The 21,465-nt window shown below is 40.7% G+C and overlaps 1 protein-coding gene across 2 annotated transcripts in view; it reads right to left on the minus strand.

Moving 5' to 3' along the window:
* Positions 1-1,378: 1,378 nt before the first annotated feature.
* Positions 1,379-21,465, minus strand: part of NAA25 (N-alpha-acetyltransferase 25, NatB auxiliary subunit) — a 95,413-nt gene continuing 75,326 nt past the window's right edge. Inside the window, exons 15-24 of one of the 2 annotated variants that reach the window (XM_077462030.1) lie at positions 20,271-20,370; positions 19,808-19,959; positions 19,579-19,704; positions 15,828-16,068; positions 15,045-15,168; positions 10,389-10,454; positions 10,206-10,303; positions 8,493-8,600; positions 6,511-6,642; positions 1,379-2,787 (exon numbers count right to left, since the gene is read on the minus strand). In XM_077462030.1, the coding sequence (XP_077318156.1) occupies positions 2,665-2,787; positions 6,511-6,642; positions 8,493-8,600; positions 10,206-10,303; positions 10,389-10,454; positions 15,045-15,168; positions 15,828-16,068; positions 19,579-19,704; positions 19,808-19,959; positions 20,271-20,370 (1,270 nt within the window). In that variant the 3' untranslated portion in view covers positions 1,379-2,664. Of the gene's footprint in view, positions 2,788-6,495; positions 6,643-8,492; positions 8,601-10,205; positions 10,304-10,388; positions 10,455-15,044; positions 15,169-15,827; positions 16,069-19,578; positions 19,705-19,807; positions 19,960-20,270; positions 20,371-21,465 lie in introns of both variants that reach the window. The other variant, XM_077462028.1, reaches the window with a different exon arrangement.

The raw sequence follows: 21,465 nt of genomic DNA on the forward strand, positions 1-21,465 counted from the left end.
AAGGAGAAAGACTGTAATGGTCATGGACAAGGTACATGAAGAGTGTTTGTCTTGAGGAGAGTTTGCTTCATGACTGAAAATTGTGGAGGGACCAGCAAGCTCCACCCCTTCCTCTCTTACACCCCAGGAAGGGGTGGAGCTTGCTGGTCCCTCCACAATTTTCAGTCATTAAGCAAACTCTCCTCAAGACAAACACTCTTCATGTACCTTGTCCATGACCATTACAGTCTTTCTCCTTGTGTCGAAGAAGATCATAAAGAACTAGACTCCAATTAGTACTTACATAGCCAGAATTCGCTGCTAACCAGTGTGCCACCAATGGAAGTTGCCGTTTAAAGGTGGCACTCTGGATGTGGCAGTGGTACGCACATGAAAATAGAATGGGAAATAGTTCATTATAAATAGAATGCCTGTACTTTGATGATTAAGGTGATTTGCTTAGAGGCTTGCGAGAGGATCAGAGCTGATCTGGTGATTACGAAACATTCGAGATAGTTGGTCGTCTTCCGGCTTCCTGCACCGAAACTCCTACATGCTCGCATCCGCGCAGATCGGTTTACGAGAGGATTCGACCTATTTCGAGGATTACGATATATCCGAAGAGGTGGCCCGGTTCCGGCTTTCTGCATCGTAACGACTGTGTGTCCGTATCCGCGCATACCGACCGGTGATCTGGTAAGCCTCCATTCACTATTGATTTACAGAGTTGAAGGGTCCACGCGGTCAAGCACTATTTTTGTTTGAAAAAACAAGATCGACTACATTTTTGGTGTATAGTCACAAGGGATATTTTACACTGTGTTGCACCATTAAATACATTTTTTTTTATTTTATGATGTTTGGTTTTTCTAATTTATTGGACATTTGAGTTACAGATTAATGTTTTTTATTTGATTGATTTTTTGAAAGTTTTTGAAGATTGATTTTTGATTGTATCTTGCACTAAACGATTTCACATCATTTAGATTTACAATATACAGTTCCCTACTATTCAGTTTTTTCACTAAAATGTATAAAGTTTCTTAAAAAGTCACATTTATACTCAGAGGTTAAGCGCTGCACTTTTGTCTCTGTTTTGTTGTGCCCAGTATCTTGGTTACAGTGTTCAGCTGCTGACATTTAATTTAATTAATTTAATAAATTTTTTTTAATTTTTTTACTAAGCGCAGATTTTCTATTTCTTTAATGCAATATACTTACATTTCAGTCATGTATTTAACGGGAATTGTGCTTTAGCATTACAGAAATATAAGAAATGACTGGTTCTATATATTGTCAAATGCATGTTTTCCCACAACTAAAACCAGTTTTCCAGCTGAACTGAAAAGCAATGTACCTATTAATTTGTATACCACAAAAGGGAAAACATACGCATTGCTTATTATGTAGGGATTTATTTTAAAAATACTCTCATCAACCACCTAGCATCACTAACAAAACGAGTCTGTAATATATGACAATGCCCTGACCGTCAGGGTCTCAGAAATCTCATATTTAGCTTTTGAAAATGTCAGAGCAAGTAGAAGATTTGTGAAAATATTACATTCACCTGGCAAGCCAAGTTGAACTGTTTTCCTTCCATGCTGGTTTGTTCTTCTGCATGTATAGCTGAGGTTAGCCATTTAATTACATGTGTATCTGACTGTATGCATATATGTATGTACATCATATTATACTATACAAATATACATACATCTATATTTATATAAATATACACCAGTACTCGGTGACAGGGCTGCATAAATAAGCATACAAAATGGTGTAAATGTTTCTTTTTTTTAGCAAAATTGAACCAGTTGCTTCTAAATATTCCTTCTGCAGTAGAAAGCAAAGTAACAGCATCTGGGTAACCTAAAAACAGTTACGTTCAAAAACTAGTCTCCTGTTTAGACTTGTGGTGTAACCAAGCAGCATTAGACTTTTTTTCTTTATAATATAGTATACACAGCTGCATTGGTGTAATAATGCAGTGCAAATTACAGTGGCTAGCTGCCATCTATGATTGATTAAACATAGGTCTTTCTCAGGCGGCGATCTGACACTACAAGTCTCAGCCGTCATTAGATTCGACTGCATCCACCACATCAATGATCTGGAACCAACTATTCAATTCTGTGCCATCTTCAGACATATTTCAGTTCCTATAAATTAAAACAGCTGCTAGGAGGAGAGGGGACATCAGAGCAGACAAACTGCAAAGCTAATAGAGCAGAGGAAAAAAAAAAAAAGCGTGGAATAAAAGATTAATAGATTTGCAAAAAAAAAAAAACAATCCAAATAAAATTCACCTAAATGGCAAGGAATAAGAAAAGCTGCTGGTTTTAAGCCAATTTTCTATTGCTGCAGGTACAGAGTTTCCAAAGTTGCATGAAAAAAAAAAAAAAAAAAAAAAAAAGCATGAAAACCTCACTGCTGCAAGTTCATGGACATGTATAAAAAGTGGTCTATGGCAGGTGGCAGCTCCTGCTTTTAGTTTATGTACAATAATTTAAATCAGCTGTATAAATTCCATTCTCAACACCTTTAAAAAACAAAGGAGGAAAAAATAAAATAAAAAATAAATCAGTTCTTAAGTCAATCATGCATCCTCTTGGGAAGTTCTGGATTAAGATGTCTGCCAGGAGCCCAGCAAAGTATCTATAGTATACAGTTCCTATTCACATTCTAGAGCTTGAGTTTCTTAATGGTTTCGAGTTTTTTCCTCAAAAGATCTCCAACCTCTTGTAAAGAGTGCAGATAGCTGTTCTGAACTTTGTCCATAGACTGCTTTGTAAATATCTTTTCTTCCTGAAAAACAAAGATCTTAATGTAAGTAAGAAGTAACAGTACTCAAAAGCAGCAGACCCAAGCAAGCCATACAATATAGCAAATTCAAATTCACTATAAACCTACAGATACAAAACGGATTATTTAAGCTATATATGGTATTATAATGCACTGAAAAGTGTCAAGAATATGTACATGAAAGATGGGAACAGGGGAAAAAAAAAATCTACTGGTGTATAGCCAACTTATGACCCTTTCCATTCCGGCAATACCAAGACAGGAAGTAGAAACAGAGCAACATATTGCTGGTTTGGCTAGTGAGGTAGTACAGTACAGGACACAGGTAATGAAGTCTTTACTATGGGTTATCTTGCAGCTACCTTCAGGCAAAAATTTGAATGCTGCAGGGCCACCCTCCTATATAAGCTGCCCACTCGCAGCTAGCCTCAGGTTTGTAGTAAGCAATAGGGAGCCCGTGTCCCTTTCCGTATCCCAAGAAACAGATTGTACGGTCAAGTTAAAAATCTTATTTCTAAGGTATGGGGCACAGGAACTTTATTCTTTACCATGGAACGTCCAAAATCAGTCCAAATGAGGGGTGGGCAACACAGCAAACAATGCCAAAAGGCCCAAACAAAAGGTCAAGAAAGGTTTGACAGATTCACACAGCAGTTAGCAGCACCTTACGCCCAAAACAGGCCTACAAGGGGGCCTGAACATCCACCTAGTAGAACCTAAAACTGAAAAAATACTTTACCCGAGCACCACAAACCAAAAATGTGATTTTAATCATAGCAAATTCCCCATTCATCTATGTCTTCATGCTTTATTGTGTTGGGAAACCTTTGAAACGCACCCCCTAGTCATCTTGAATAAGGGCAGATTCATGTAGCATTCACTTCCTGGAATTCATTTGCCCTTAGCTCAGGCATGCAAGCAGGAAAGGGTGTGCTTAGCTGAGACAGCCCCTCCCCCTGGGATGTATGACATTTTCTGAATGTAAAAATAATGTTACAAAATTTACTAAACAATAACCAAGTAAAAAAAAAAAAAAAAAAAAATTGTAGTAAAAAAATAAACCCAATAGTGATTAAATACTAGGGGTGCAACAGATAGTCACCGCGCACGGATCGGCATACGCCGCAATCCGCGGTCACGGCCTTAGGTAAAGGCCGCTTCTACGGCCTAGCTCCGAAGCGGCGGCCATCTTTCTACACCCAGGCCATTTACAATGTGATCATTCCGTCAAATGACGGATCGATCACTTGTAAACAAACCATAACATGACGCCGGTTCCGCTCTCCCCTCTCTGTACTGATCTGTACAGTGGAGGGGGAGAGATCGGATAGCTGCAGCGCTGTGGGCTGCATCTGTAGTGCCCACAGAGTTGCTCTTTGACATCCTACTCTGCAATACCCAGCCAATATTACAGTGGGGGAGATTGTGGATATTACAGTGGGGGACTATATGGCAGTGGAATTTTCACAGGTTTTTGCAAATTAATTTATTATTTGCTGATCCGAAAAATTATCCGATCCGTGACTCTGATCCGAGGAACGATCCGATAGTTTTTTGATAGTTTTTTGATCCGTTGCAGCCCTATTAAATACCACCAAAAGAAAACTCTATTTGTGTGAAGAAAAAGATAAACACGTAATTTGGGTACAGTGTAGCATGACCGCGCAATTGTCAAAGTGAGACAGCGCTGAAAAATGGCTTGGGCAGGAAGGGGGTGCAAGTGCCCTGTAGGCAAGTGGTTACAGAAGACCAAGTGGTGATCTTGAACATTTGAGAACCATTCAAAATTCCAGTTTGTAGAACCTAGAGTGGACATTCTGAAAACCAAGTGAGATTTTCTGGGACTTCGGAGAAGTAGGGACACCCCATCACTGAGAAGAAGCCTTGGAACTAGTCTTGGCTGGTTTGGAGGGCCATGGCTTTTTATGAAAGGATGTCGCTGCCTTGGATTCAAAACTGCAAGGCTGATTCCAAACCTCAGAGTTAAAGTCCTACTAGCAGAGGCACAAGCCCTTTTCTGTGGGAGAAGACTAATCTTACCTCCGTTATCTCCTTGAAGTACTTTTCTGAGGTGGTACCAACAGGCATTCACCTTCATGGGCTCGGGTGCTTCTGGAGAGCTTAGCTAATCAGCAGTTAAGCCAAAAGTATCCAAATAAAGCATGAAGACATGGATGAATGGGGAGTTTGCTATGATTAAAATCACATTTTTGGTTTGTGGTGCTCGGGTAAAGTATTTTTTCAGTTTTAAGTTCTACTAGGTGGATGTTGGTTATATATTGGACGCTGAGAAGTTTTACACAGCATGAGCACTTTATAATAAGGATTGGTGGAAGTGGATTTGTAGTCATACATATAGTCATTTAAGCTAGGTTCACACATATGCAATGCGGGAACTTGCGTGATTCCAGTGCGAGTTCCTGCACCACATGTCTCTCACAAGCAGTTCACACTGCCCTATGCTGTCAATACAAAGTTAATGACACCCCCTGAACAGTTCACAGAGCGCAGTGCAAACTACCAAATGGTGCAGGAATAGAATCGCATGGGTGTTCACATCTGTTTCCAGTGTGGACCAAAAAAAAAAGGGCCCTGTGGCAAATAATCTGCACTAGGTGCAAATCACATGCGATGTCTGTCACATTGCAATAGTGGGAACCTAGCCTAAAAGCTAACAATTATGTTGGAATTTAAGTTTTACAAGGCAATAGCTGGCAACAGCAAGCAGATTAGTAATTGTATGCAGATAGCACCAACACCAGATCACCATTTGTATACAAATAGTACAGTACCAGCAAGGTTATTACGATTATTTAGACTTTGTTTCACACATTGCACTGAAGTTAATAGTACACAGTTTTACAAAGTAATAGCTGGCAACCACCTGTAGCAAGTAAAAGAGGGCACTGCCTCCACATCTTAATAAGAATGGGGAAGGTGGTGTGGCAGATGAACTAGCAGAACGTCCAGAACAAGGCATCATATTGAGAGCAACCATCAGAAGTGTACCAAGGCCTTGTGTGGATAAACTACAACCCCCCCCATTGAAGTTGAATGCTGAATCTAAGCTAGGAAAGGGGTATAATTCTCTCAGTAGAGAGGAGGGGGTCCAATGCCTAAGGACATTAGCAACATCCCATCACCTGAAGGTAGCTCCATATAATCTATGGTAAGGACCAACGTTCCTGTGTCCCAAACTCTACAAGCAAAAAATATATTTTCAGTATTCTTGGTGGCATGATGTACAACACACATGGGATAAATATATAACAGCAATGTGCGACAACCCCAAGACTTGTTGAAAACTACTAAAAAATATATAAAAATGACAGATTCTTGTGAGAAGTTTAAACTATGTTGCCAAATAACTTTATAAAGTACTCACAGTAAAGACCATAATCTGATCTAGGCCAAATACAATGTCCTGTTACAAGAAACTCAAGGCACAGGCCAGAATTTACAAAGAAAAGTGACTGCAAGACATGACTATACAAGCCAATATTTTGTGCAGCGACTTCTAAAATTTCTGTTAATTAACTTGTAACGTTTTCTCAACATTCTAGAATTGGTGATATCGGTACATGTCAATCAGAACAGACAGGTGTGAGGAATGCTACACCTGTCAGCGAGAATTAGAGACTAGATGTTTTACACCTTGAGCTGCTAATTGAAGAAAACATGCCCAAGGATAATAAAAAAATAAATACTAACGTCACTGAGTGTTACATTTTCTAAGGAGAGATCTTCAAGTTTCAGTGCAACCAAAGAGGCTTCCAAATCCTTTAGGTAGTCATTTGAGTCTGTTAGCAATGTTTGCAGCCCAGTGATGAAGTCATGGAAGCCAGTAAACACAGGGGGCTGGAAAAGGAAAGAGTAAATACAGTGAGACCAATATAATGTTATTCCGAGATCCAACCTTTATAAAGAGCAACTGAGCAACATTAGCATGCAACCATGTATGTAAACACTTTAAGAGTGGATGCCACCCAATTACAGTATTTTTTCAGTGAGTACACCTTTTGCAGATCAGGAGGATTCTTCTTTAAATTGCGCACTGTTCAGTATCAACAATAATGCATTGGGAGTCAGATAGACACTATGCCGGTGTATAGGTATTTGGTAATGCGCTGGGGTCAGGTATGGTTTAGTTTAGTGTTTACAGTAGAAGTCTTAACTTGAACCTGCTCCCGCCCACATTCTAAGCCCTATTCTAGCTTTCTGTAAAGGAAAGAGGTCTTACCTATCTCCCAAGGGGGCACCGGACCGGTCACACGATCAACTCCCAGCACCAGCTTCAACGGAGAGGAGGGACAGCTCACAACAGATGACAGCAACACACAGGCATTGCGGCCATTGTCTGATCTCTCCTCTCTCCTGAAGCCAACTACTGGGGATATTAGGTTTTTGACTAGACATCTAATTTAGGCCCCTTTCACACAGAAGGGTCGGGTTGGGTCTGCCTGTTCATTTTTAGGCCAACGTGATTGGACAATTCATTGCTCTCTATGGAACGGCGTCAACGCACATGTGCCCCACCTGTACCCCACCCATCTGGCAGACCGGATCAGATGACAGTTGGATGGAAGGTGACCAGCAGTCCATTTCCATCTGACCGCCCATAGAGGAAAGCAGACTGTGTCCGCTCTGGATAAGCAGAGCAGTCCTGTCATCTTCCTGCTCTGTAGGGATCAGTGGACAGATTCCCCACTGAGCAGGCAAATCAGATAGCGGAGTCCACCCACCTGAAAGGAGCCTTTGGCATTATGCAAGCACAAAAAAAAAAAAAACACAAAGCCTACTTATGCAAGGGCTCTTTCACATGTGTACCGTTCAGGTCCGGCTGCCAGTTTTTCAGACGGACTTGAATAGACGCTCCATGTGCCCCTATGGAGCAACAGATAACAGCAGTGACATGTCCACTGACATCTGGATCCCCTAAACAGACGGAACCCTATTTTCCATCAGTCTAGCGGATCTGATGAAAACAGACAGGTGGTTTCATTTTCACCTGATCAGAGTAGAGCAGGGCAGGGCTCTGACAGGTCCATCTCTGCACAGTGTGCGGAGACAATCAATCATCAATGGAGCGATCCCTGCTGAGTAAGTCAAGTCCGTGAAAACTGACATTACTGTGTGAAAAAGCCCTAACGTGCAAAGGACAGTGCCTATGTACATATACAACCAAGATTTTAAAAAACAGTTTTTTAGTAATCAATTTTTTGATTTGAACAAAATCATATACAGTATCAGCTAAGTTGATATCATTGTACACAGACATTACAATATATTTGACAGTATTATAAATTTACCAAGAACGTGCCCTTAGTTTTAAGAACCTATTGCTGTTTATGACCTTCTAAACCGTTGTTTGTTTTAGGCTGCATTCAAACCTGTGTGTTTTCAGCTCATAAAAACACCCCAAAAAAGCATGAAAAAAAAAAAAACACGCAAAATCCCATTCATTTCAATGGGCACCTGTTCACATCTGAGCGTTCTGTCACCTGGAGAAAAAGCTCAAAAAACAAAAAAAACAAAAAACGAACATGAGCTTCTTTGAAGCAGATTACAAGCATTCTGCTTTTTACATTAGTGACCTGTGCAAAGTGGTGGTAAAAAGACACGACTTTGAAACGCTCAGGTGAGAATGCAGCCTTAAAGTTCAACAATACCCTTTCCAGAAATGGCGCTCTACACCCATCTTTACTTACAGTAGTACTACTTTCTTTTTTCTTCTTTTTCTTCTTCTGAAGATTTGACTTGAACGGTCTAAGAACAGCAGCGCAATATCCCGATACCCAGAGAACAATAGATATAGCCTGCAGGAGGAAGAAAATAAAACAGTAAAATTAATACATTTAAAAGTAAAATCAATACATTACTCTCAAACCACAACCCTTTTCAAACAAATGGCTCTTGAAACACAGATCAAACTTTACTGAAAAAACAAGCAAGCTCGCATTCACACAGACAGAAAAAAAAAATTAGCATTTTACAAATCTATGTGCTGCTGTGAAATAGATTTCCTCATTTGGAAAGAACGCACACAAAAGGAGGCGTTTACACCTAATGCGCATTCTGACAGTCCCACCCCAAACATTTCCCCATTAGGCTTCATGTAGCGTTTAAAACCTCTCCTGTATGATATGATTTAACTTGGCAGATAGTAACCCACGTTTAAAACATCAGTTTTTGCCGCATTTAGGTGTGTTTTTCCACTTTGCGTTTAGAACCGTTTTTATAAACAAACAAAAATAACTAAAGTTTTATTCAAAAAAATAGTCAAAAATTAAAAACGCCTGTAAAACGAAATGCAGGTAACTGCGAGTTAGCGCGTTTAGAAGAGTTTGGCACTCCTGAACTCTCCTCTGTTTTATCTTATCAGTACATGTACACAGGGTCTTTTATAGTAATTTCTAGGCAATTGAATACCTGTACGTTGCCCTTTAAGAGGTGGCCAGCAGGCGCCCGCGGCAAGCTCCGCGAGTGGGATCGCTGGTCCCGCAGAATCCGATCGCGGGTATCCCCGAGCGATTCCTCACAGGGAGGAAAAATGGAGATGCGCGAATGTAAACAAGCATCTCCCTGTTCTCCCTAGTGAGTGCCACTGATCTCTGCTCCTTGTGATCAGAGCAGAGAGTGACGTGTCATACACAGCCACACCTCCCCCCCAGAGTTAGAAACACGCCCCAGGACACACTTAACCTCTACACTGCCAGTGTCATTTACACAGGAATCAGTGCATTTGTATAGCGGTCCCAAAAAGTGTAAAAAAATGTCCGATGTGTCCTCCATAATGTCGCAGTCAAGATAAAAATCGCTGATCGCCACCATTTAAAAAATAAAATAAATTACAAAATAGGGGATAGTTTTATGGCATTTTTATTAAAACTATAACTTTTGCGCAAACCAATCAATGATAGCTTATTGCGATTTTTTTAACCAAAAATATGTAGAAGAATACGTACCAGCCAAACTGAGGAAACATATATATATATATATATATATATATATATATATATATATATATATATATATATATATATATATATATATATATATATATATATATATATATATATATATATATATATATATATATATATTTTTTTTATTATTATTATTATTTGGGGGATATTTATTATAGCAAAAAAAAAATAAAAAAATAAAAATAAAAAGTGTTTTTTTCTAAATTGACACTTTGTTTATAGCGCAAAAAATAAAAACCAAAAGGGTGATCAAATACCACCAGAAGAAAGCTCTATTTGTGGGAAAAAAAAAAATGATGTCAAATTTGTTTGGGAGCCACGTCGCACGACCGCGCAATTGTCAGTTAAAGCGACGCAATGCCGAATCACAAGACGTGCTCTGGTCAGGAAGGGGGTAAATCCTTCCGGGGCTGAAGTGGTTAAACATGGACAAACCTCCACAAAGAAGACCAAGTTCTCAATTATAAGAGGCGATGTCTTGCAGTGTCCTTCTCGATAAAACAGAAGATCTCCTTTACACTGGCTGAAAAGGTCTGAAGAGATCAAAAAAATTTGTTTACCATTTGTGAAAAAGAATGTACTGCCAACACCAATACATATTAAACATTCAGCACGTACCTTTTAAATTGCCTAGAGAAGATTTTAATCTGTTCCCAATTTTTTCTTGAATGTCACAGCTATCATCTGGAAAGAGATGACTTTTTAAATTAATAGTCATTGTAGGAATCATCAGTAAATTTAAATATTCAGTCTGTTTTATATACCATATTTATCAGCGTATAACACGCACCTTTTCCCCCTTAAAAACAGGGGTAAATCGTGGGTGCGTGTTATACACCAATCCCTGCTGTCTGAGGGAAGAGGAGCTAGCACCACTGAATTGCATAGAGCCGCAATCTCCTGTGTACTGGGTGCTCAGTCACCACGCCTCCAGGCCCCGCATTGGGCCACTGTTCTGTCTATCTGTTCTGTATATGCTAATGACAAGGCAGCAATGATCAAGCTTCAGGACATCACAGAGTAAGGAGGGGAGAGACTGGAGTTATGTTACTCCAAGACACAGAATGTTCAGGTAAGTCAAAATGCCTATTATCTTAAATCATACAGTATATGACACAGGAATTGTTAGACCACAGGATGTCCCCAAGCAATACATCGAGGTATGGGCAATAGCTAAAACAGCAGCATCAGGTCCATGGGAAAAAGAAAAAGGGTCAATGATTCGAACAAACAGAAGCACCTTTATAGCCATGTATGCATCAGCACAGGCATAGAAAGAAAAAAAATAAAAATTTAATTATATATATATATATATATATATATATATATATATATATATATATATATATATATATATATATATATATATATATATATATATATATATATATATATATATATACACACACACACACACACACGCACACACACACCATTTGAAACCGAGCATCAGGTGGTGGCCCTACAACTTGTGAGAAAAACAGATGCTGGATGATGTAAAAAGCCCCAAAACCCTGACATCTCTGAAGAACATGCTCATGTAGGGAAGGAGGTGCTCACTGATGAAAAGGGCCTTGGGGGAGGAAAAAAAAAAGCCAAAATAACCATCCAGCCAATTAGAATAGGCGGAAGGAATCCCATAGGGACATCTTCCCAAGAGAAGTAGCCATAGATAACAATCCCGACCCCCACCCATAAAGCAAGTTAAAATTGTTTGATGTGCCTTTAAGGAAGGACAAGGGGAGGGAGAATGACATTTCTATTGAAGGCAATAAGATGAGCACCAGGGAAGCTTAAGAACTGCAAGAGTGTTAGGAAGAGGATATAGAAGGTTGAAACAAAGACCTGAAGAGTACCAGGGGCTAGTTGTTTGGTGATACAAAACAGAGGAAGGAGTTGCAGGATGAGGAGCAGAAATGGGTCCTGGGATGGGGTTCCCCATCACTAGATGAGAACTACCTCACATGATAAAATGCAGAGTATGGGGGAAGCAATCTGCATACCCAATAAGAGAGAGGCACCCGACCTAGGAGGGTGAAATGTGCCTAACTGGTGAAGGTTAGTGAATCAGAGATGCAAGGAGAACTATGGGCAAATGTTTGTGAAGCAGTCATATAATTGAAGATATCTGGTGAGAGGCAGGCGAGTACCTGCATACCTACAGAATAGGGAAAACACACATAAGAGAAGCACTGAGAACAGGGGCAATTCAACTTTTCAAATACTAAACTGGCGAATGGAGTGGACTGGTGTAAGATGCCAGTATTTTTGAGAAGACTGAAGTAGAATGGCTTCTCAGCCTGTAAAACTGGTGACTTTGTAATCTGCAAACTGATACAGGGAGGGAGGGCAAAAAAAATTCAAGGCAGAGCCTGAGGGTTGTAAGCCAGCGAGATAAAAGTTATAGCAACAGAGAGTAAACAAGGCTCTAGGTACTGGAGCTAACCTTCCCACACAGTGAGTTGAGTCCTGGTGACTTGGTGGAGAAAAGCAAAAATGTTGCCAATGTCCGATCACCTGAAGGTAGCAGCATATAACCAATAGCTTAAAAATCTATTCCAGAGTCCTGTACGATTGAGATAAAGTGAGTACTCCATCATTAAGTATTAAAAAAGGATGGCATTAATCACTACATGTGTTTGCAAGGTACAACCTGCTAGCAGCAGTCTGCAAACCTGGATAAGACACCTCTAAAGCTGGCTAGCTTTTTTTTCAGTAAAACAAAGAATATCCAAGCTGGAAAGACAGGTTAGCTCTGTGTACTGTACTGTACTGGCAACTAAAACTTGAGATTTGACTTTCTGCTTTTCAAGCGTGAATCTTTTTTCGAATATGCCTGAATGCCTCCTCTCTGCACCATTTGGTAATGGCAGTCATCACTACCATCTGTGGGCAGATGCCACATTGTCTTATATCCTGTTCAGGGACATTCTTGAAGCGGAGGGCTAGGACTCCCAACATGTGATACTAGTAGTGGACTGGCCATGCAGGATCTCTTTCAGTAACATACTAGTGTGCCCCAAAGGAGTGCAGGGCATATTCCAATTAGGGGGTTAAGTTGTTGTAAGAGTATTGATGTACATACTTAAAGAGGTTGTATACTAATTTTTTTTACTTTTACCTACAGGAAAGCCTATAAGGCTTACCTGTAGGTAAAAAAAAAAAAAAAAAAATCATCTCCTAAACCTGTACGGTTTAGGAGATATTCCCCTCGGTATGCACCGCTGCCTGCAGCGGCGCATGCGCACAAGGGGATTCTCGGCTGAAAGTCCGGCAGTGGCCGGACCCGGCCAGGATGAAATCTCCCGCGCACATGCGCGGGAGTGAAGATATCGCGGCTCCGGCCACTCACTGCGGTGCATACTAGCTCATTATGCCTTTTGCTTTGCAGGTGGTAAAATAAAATAAAAATTAGCGGGTTTACTACCGCTTTAATAACTTTAGGGGTTCAACTCTAAATTTGTTCAAAAATGACTCCCTATTTCCTCTCCAGAAACATTAGAAAGTATGGTTATTTACCCATAGCAGGGTTAAATTATTTGGGCACATTTAGAGCCGGACCTCTACTAAGTTACTCAAAATTTGGCATGTGGCCTCAAAATCACAGCGTAAAACTACAGAGTTGAAATCAACCAGCCAAGGAGGCAATTCACAGAGGTGCTATACCTGCAGACGAACCACAGAGATCAGCCTCCCTTTTCACTTTGCTGCAAAGAATCTGAGGTAACCAGGAAGTGATGGCGGCCAAAAGGCAAGAGCACATAATAACCTTAGGGGCTTAGTACACCACATTATTCTAACTGTAGAAGCACATGCATTTATTATTTCATCCCAGACAAAAGTCCACAATTATAACACATTACAGAAGATCTTTCAAAAAGCACCTGCTAATTTCCAAGATCCACAGCATTCTCAAATCCAAAGAATTGGGAATGGTAATACCTACAAAGTAATTTGGCACTTTAACAAAAACCAAAGGACTGTAATTGGTCTGATCTGCATCTAGCACAGAGAAATGAAGTGCTATCCCCAAGAGGGTGATTTAACAATGCTCTTTAAAAAGGCTTCTAAATCTGGAGTGCATCTGCCCATTTCATATACGTATCAAGTGATCACGCTGTTTGGGATTTCTTTAGTATTACTGTCTGAAACTAAAGTCTGAGCGAAAGTTCAACAAGAAATATGACAAGTGTTGATTGCACTAGTAGATGGTAAATGATTAACTCCAAGTAGGTATTAAGGGGAGTGGGAGTGACAAACTGCTAACAGAAACTGAGCACAACATGGGAGCTGGCTGGTTTTCATTATGAAACACTGCAATCATAAGACAATAAACTTACAGCAAGTTATATAATGTACAAGTGAAAGAATACTCACAAAACTACTCATACCGGGACAAAAGCAATAAAACATTCTGCACACTAAAACTTTGAATAGTGCTATTTCTTAAAAATGTTAAAAGTTAACTGCTTATCCAATTCATTAAAGGGGTTGTAAACCCTCAAGGTTTTTCACCTGAATGCATTCTATGCATTAAGGTGGAAAACCTCCTGTGATGCAGCTGCCCACCAGAGCCCCCTTTTACTTAAATGAACCCGGTCTTTCCAGCGACAGGGGTGAGCACACCAGCTCCAGCTGGTGTCTCGGGTCCTGATTGGATAGATTGACAGCAGCGCAGCCACTGGATCCCACTGCTGTCAATCAAATCCAATGACGTGGGAGCCGGGGCGGGGCCAAGTCCTGCTGTCTGTCAATGGATGCAGTAGGACACAGGAGTGAGCTTGTGAGGCCCCTAGATCAGTGATGGTGAACCTTGGCACCCCAGCTGTTTTGGAACTACATTTCCCATGATGCTCAACTACACTGCAGAGTGCATGAGCATCATGGGAAATGTAGTTACAAAACCGCTGGGGTGCCAAGGTTCGCCATCACTGCCCTAAGGAGAGCGCCTCTCCAACAAGGCACTCGAGAAGAGGTAGAGCCAGGAACCCCGCTAAAGGACCCCAGAAAAGAAGGATCAGGGATACTCTGTGTAAAACCTACTGAACAGAGGAAGCAAGTATGACATGTTTGTTAAAAAAACTAAAAACATACAAACCTTAGATATCCTTTAAGGAGCACTCCTAAAGAAGCTCACTGATGGGCTCAGTTTATTTCCACCCTAACACACCTAAGCCATTTTAGAAAACTTGCAAGCTTCTATTATCAGAAGGGTGCATACTGAAGCACATGTCCCTTTCTACAATTGCTTTAAATGAGTAGCATTGTTCTTACCTATGCCACATGAATCAAGCTGATAAATATCATTCACCAACTGAAAAGTCTCCTTCTGACACTGACAGCAGCCACTGCTTAAGAATCCACTGAGCCGAGAAGCTGGAGGACCAAGGAAAGGATACTGTGAAGAGAACAGCAAACAATTTAGAAACCTGGCAAATCCATAGGCCATGCTGGACTTTATATAGATCTATTAACACATTGAATGCAATAAATAAGCTGTTGACAATTATATTTAAAGTAAAATAATTTCTGTATCAATGTGTAGGATAATGAGATGGCAGTGCTCCCAGCTAATATGAACATGCATGTCCTTAACAATGGGGGTTCTTAGAAAAGGGTATTCCATCTTCTCCCCATCAACAAAGCAAAGGCCCCACTTTGCACACTTCTCAGCCTCTGGCTGTAAAACACATAGGTTCAGTATGATAAACAATCGGTCTTCTCCACAGATGATCACAAAAATGTCCAGAGCAAAATGCAATACCGTGCTTTTTCAGAGCGACAAGTGCAGGGTTTTTATGTGAATGCAATAGTCACAACGTTACAGAGTTTACTGTACAATAAACACTATTTTCCCATTAAACAGATGTAAGCAAATTTATCCAAACTTGAAGGTGTATCTACAATTTAAACATGCTTTATAAAAGAAAGAAAACACAGCATGTGTCTTTATAAATACAGCACATAAAAGAATCTTCAGGCAAGAACAAAAAACAGCTAATGTTAAAAAGGATACAAAAAATACCACTTCAGAAGGGGTGTAATAAATAGCTGTACCTTAATATTCCTTTCACTAAACCGTTTCCCAGAATCCACCGTCTCCTCATACTGCTGTAACAAGGTGCGCACCGTGTCAATCTTGGAGGATACCCCATTCTCTGTAGCCTTTTCAGAGTTCTTGGGCTCAGTATGGTTGAGAGTGGTCAGACCAGTAACCAATCTTAAAGTCAATGATCGGATAAGCAGCCAGATACGTTCTTCTTCCAATGAGAGCTCGTTGTAACCCTCCGTATGGTGTCTAGAAGAAGGGAAACCATGATTTCTAGAACACAGCAATACCAGAACAGTAATTACTCCAAGACAACTTCCATCTTTGGAAACAGGAATGCTTAATGTGCCATTTGTAAAGCAGCAGTATGGCATGGACACTGCTTTAAAAAGGGGGATTTAGATGTGCTTTATGGTATCTTTAAGTCTAATATAGGACATGGGAATTGATTAATTGACCCTGGGTTATAAGCCACTACATTCAGGTGATTGGACACTGGCAAAAGTTTGCTGGGTCCGCTTCCTGATGTCCCCATATAACCTCGCCCGCTTAGTGAGGCTCTGGTTTTGTTAGCAAGCAAGGAAGAGATTAGAGGGTAGGGACATATTTCTTGTACTGTACTCCAAGATGCAAAATTGTTGAGGTGGAAGACTGCCAAATTAGATTATTAGACCCCTTTCAGACTGTGCCGCCACCGGTGTCTGCGGTAAATCGGCGCTATTTTTAGCACTGCTTTACCGTCGTTTCAGTTAGCAGTAGAAAATGGGCTAAATCCGTCCGCAAAACGCAGCCGGAGCAACTTTTTGCTGGCGGTATCGCAGCGCTGCCCCTTTGATTTCGATAGGGAGCAGCGGTCAGATCAACGCTCCTTCACCACTCCAAAGAAGCTGCTGGCAGGACTTTTCCTGACGCCCTGCCAGCGCACCGCTCCAGTGTGAAAGCGCTCAGGCTTTCACACTGGAGTGAATGAAGCAGCTGTTTTAGGGCAGTCTGCAGGCACTATTTTTAACACTATAGCGCCTGCAAAATGCTCCAGTGTGAAACGGGTCTTATAACATTGCACATTAAGCTGAACAGTGAGACAAACACTAGTGAAAAACGTGCAAGTCCTCTTATACATCTGCCCTATAAAACCACTTGCATGCACAGCGGTATGTCTTGCATAATAAGGATGTAAGGCATGCTACAGAGCCATCAAGAAATGCAAGCCAGGAACTGGTATGTAAAAGGATACAGGAAAACACTGCTATATCTAGTCTCTGATGGGATCCGGGCTTCACCTGTCACTGTGGACATACCGATCCGGGCTTCACCTGTCACTGTGGACATACCCTCAAAAAGGGAACTTACGGCTCTGGTTGCCATAGGAATGGACCATGGCCCTAGCACTCTGCAGCTAACCACACTGATTTCATCAGATGCCAAGGTGAGACTCAAACACAGGATCCAGTGCCGAAGCAAACATTACAAGCTTGCCTCACTTTGGATCCAGGTACGGTTCCTAAGGTCATCTTACAAGAGTCCTCTTTCTAGAAACTGCTAGTGAACCATGAATGCATCAAGCAGACAAATCTTAACAAGTGTCGGTCAAAACAAGGTAAAATAAATCTGGTGAAAAATACTACGAAATTCTTCTCCAAAAAGAGGACACTGGATACTCATGAAATGTCTGGAGATATACAAGGACACTAGTGGGCAGACCCAGGGAAGCTTTTGCCAGCAATCAATCACCTTAAGCTCATGTCTTGTATGATAAATATATTACACATTTAGGCTTCTAGGAGATGTTTGGCTTTGCTGTCAAAATTTTGTATTAACTGAAACTTCAATATGTGCTGATAATCATTGCTATTTCAAATATACTATTTAGAACACAAGTGAAATTGAATCTACAATAATCTTTTAAAGGCCATTCCTCCCAAAACTGATTTTTCAGAGCTGGTTAGATCTAAAAGTTAAACCACCTGACAACTTGTTGGGTTTCCACACTTTTGTATTTGCTTAGATTATGGAAAATACATCAAATAGAGCTGGAGCAAATAGGCAGAAAATTGTGACAGGGAGATGTCACTGTTGGCGTGCCAGAGGCTGACTAAGCCCACCTATAAAATAAAATAATACTTTTGGATAGACCGACATGTTCACTAGTTTTTGCAAGGATTTTACAAGGCAATTGAGGAAGTGTTCAATTTGTCAAACCAAAAATAAATCATCAAATTCAGTCTTCTGTACTGCATAAAAGTCACAGAACAAGCCAGATTATCTCTATCTACTGACCTGTCAAGTGAAGTTAAAAGTGTTATGTTTAATTCTACAATTCTTTACATCTTAAATAGGAGCTCCAGGCTCCTTCAGAAGAAATATAAAAAGTCAGAATCTACAGTATTTTAATATGTGGACACTTACCCGTGTCCGTATGGACCCTTACCGCAATGTCCTCACCTGAGCAGATTCTTTAATTGGCTGAAGGCTCTGAAAATAAGGGAAACCAGAAGTGAAGCCTTGCGGCTTCACAGTCTGTTTCCTACTGTGCATGCGCAAGGCGCGATGAGCCATCTGAATGGTCTTGTAGTGCTCTGGGACCTGTGATGTGTCACAGAAGACAGCAGGGGAAGGAGGGAGTGGGTATCTGTCAAAAACAGGTAACCCCCCCCCCCCCTAAAAGTGCCAAAGGTGGCAGTGGAGGGTGCAAACAAGCGTAGCTTCCCCTTTTGGGTAGACATCTGCTTTAATTTGAGACTTAGCCATAGTCAGAATTGACTGATCAATGCTGTCAGATATAAACATGTGGAAATTTTCCAACAGGCTGGTTGTACAAAAGTCGATCCGTAAGTAAACTTACTTCTGAACAATTCTTCCCACACATGGATCGAAAATTTCCCACTGAACCAGCCAAATTATGATCAACGTATGACCAGCTTTAGGAAACACATTTTTCTAAACTGTAACTACATGGTTTGTGAAGTTAAGGTATTTATCCGCGTAAAACACTCACTTTTTTCCCTCTTAAAATCAGGGAAAAACTGTGGGTGCGTGTTATACGCTGATCCCCAGCTGATTGTGTGCGGAGGAGCAAGCGGCGCCAAGATACACATAGCTGAGAGTACTCCGCTCACAGTCACGCCCTATGATGGCCATAACACAGGGACTGGGTGATTGTGAGCAGAGCCAAGCCTAGCCCACTCGGCTATGTGTATCTTGGCGGCACTTGGCTCTGCTCACAGTCCCCCCATTGGACCTGTGTTATGTCCATCATAGGGCGGAACTGCTAGATGAGCGGAATACACCCAGCTTTGTGAAGGTCGGTAGCACTCGGCTCCTCTTGCAAACAGCGGAGATCAGCGCCAAATTTAAACAAGGCTGCAATGACACTGGGCAAGGCTGCAGATGGACACCGATAAGGCAGCATTGATGGGCATTTAAATGTACGTTTTTTCCTTAAAATTCCCTCAAACTTGGGGTGCGTGTTATACGCCAGCATGTGTTATATGTCGATAAATACAGTATTTTTTTACTGTCATGTTAACCTTTTACATAATTCATCTTCCTTTTTGTTAGAGCATACAGTATATTCGCTTCAGCATTCTTAATGAAATGGCTTTGCACACATACAGTATATGATTGCTCTGACACTGGAGGGAAAAGGTAATATTTTGAAGTACCAGCAACAATCTAATGTTTTCATCATATGACAAATGGGTATGGGTGTTACGGCAACACTTTCTTTCCAGATATACAGTATGGGTCTAAAATATGTACCCATTTTGTGCATCCCAGCTGAAAAGAACAGTCAGATCCCGGTTATCTCGCAAGTCCTTCCATGGAATGTCATCCTCCTCTGGAATCAGACACATTGACTTGACACTATCTTCCAGGCTGCTGGAGCTAATAGAAAAAAAAATCAGTAACAAAAAGGAACACAATACAAGGCAATACAAGCTGTGATAAACATGCAACAGTGTTAGCCAGAAAGAAAATAACTACTCACATATGTGCTTCAAGTAAAAGGTCCAGTAACATTCGTTCAGTGCGAACTTGTGCAAAATGCAGAGAATTGTTCAGTCGGTTTCTAAAATCAATAAATTCTGGGATTTTCTCAAAGGCTCCATATTTATAAGCTTGTATAATATATTCTGAGGTCTATCAAAATCAGAAAAAAAAAAAAAAATAAAAAAAAAAAAGCTGTTAAAACTAGGAGAGAAATTAACAAATGAAAAACCAAACAAATATAAAAAAGGTAAAAAAAACAAACAAAAAAAAAAGCCCTTCTACATAACTCTTTCCCACCAGCTGTATGCATATATGTGGCCAATGGGCTTCAACACCGAGCGTCCGTAAATATGCATCCATAGGGAATGCAACTAAAAAAGGTCATGAGATGCTCTTGATCCATGCTTGCAATCGGGAGCAGTTTTTACTGACAGACTAAAAAGCCTAAATAAAATACTCACATCTTTCTGGTTTGAGTGGAAAAACCTTAGTGCGGCATTGCAGGCTTGTGATGCAGAGTTATAGTGACCCAACGGTCCTGCAAAACGAGTCAGCAGATAACTGCAAAATAAGAATTACGGTTACATTCCTTCCTGCATAATGCAGCCATTTTCCAACATTAAATTGTGTGGAAACAGCAACAATGAGCTCCTCTGATTTAGAAGAGCTAAAAGGCAATGTAAAAATCTAACAATGAAATTTGCTTATCGTCTGTCAAATATACCACTGGATACTTTTTTTTGTTATAGCTTTCAATAGGTGCAAAAAAGTCATCTCAAACAGTCCTATCAGCTCTGTTCAATTCTTCCAGTGGACTTCAGAACACCTCCCCTTTGGTGTGGACAGGAGGAGAGGGGAATGTGCTCTGTAGTCCTAATGCACTTCCTGTTCTAGCAAAAGTAAAAAAAAATAAAACTGTACTGCCACATCTAAAGGACTGTTAAAAGCTGCAAAAATACAGGACATTTGACTTAACTGTAAATTCCTCACCTTGAAATACATGACAGGACACATGACTTCTATTCATAGAGACCACAGGTTATATGAAGGCTAACTTCAGGTGATTGGACACTGGCAAAAAAAATTGCCAGGACAACGCCTAGTGTACACTCATAACGAATCCCCAGGCAATAAATTGAGTGGTTGGCAACAATATAGCAAACAAAAGTGCCAACGGGTCCACAATGAGAAAACAAGGGTTAAGTAACCAGAAAACACCTGGCAGCTGTATATATTATGGTCTGAACATCCACCTGGTAAAACAGGAACAGGTAGCAGCCTTGCATATGTGGGATACAGCTGTAAAGCCCAAGACAACAACAATCCTGCCGCAATGAGCTTTGAGGAGGGAGGAACCTTTTCCTCAAGGGCATAAGCCCTGAAAAGGAGTAGGATGGTATACCCGGTAATAGTGGGTAGAACAAAGGGGAACTCCGTTTTGCGAACACAGGCTGTGTCTCCTAGGTAGATCCAGACAGCCCTGCCCACAGATATACAATTTAGGGCAATTCCCTGGTCATGTTTTGGGCCAAGACAGAGTAAAAAGGGAAAAAATGTCCTCAATCGGGGGAGAGGGAGAGGGAGAGAATATGGCACCTCATGGGAAAGAGTTCTCTGAGGATCTGAAAAAAATGATAATTGCTTTACATAAAGATG

Source organism: Lithobates pipiens, unplaced genomic scaffold (genome assembly GCF_037356315.1).
Source record: "Lithobates pipiens isolate NorthernLeopardFrog02 unplaced genomic scaffold, aLitPip1_a1.2 Scaffold_3, whole genome shotgun sequence".
Lineage (NCBI taxonomy): Eukaryota > Metazoa > Chordata > Amphibia > Anura > Ranidae > Lithobates > Lithobates pipiens.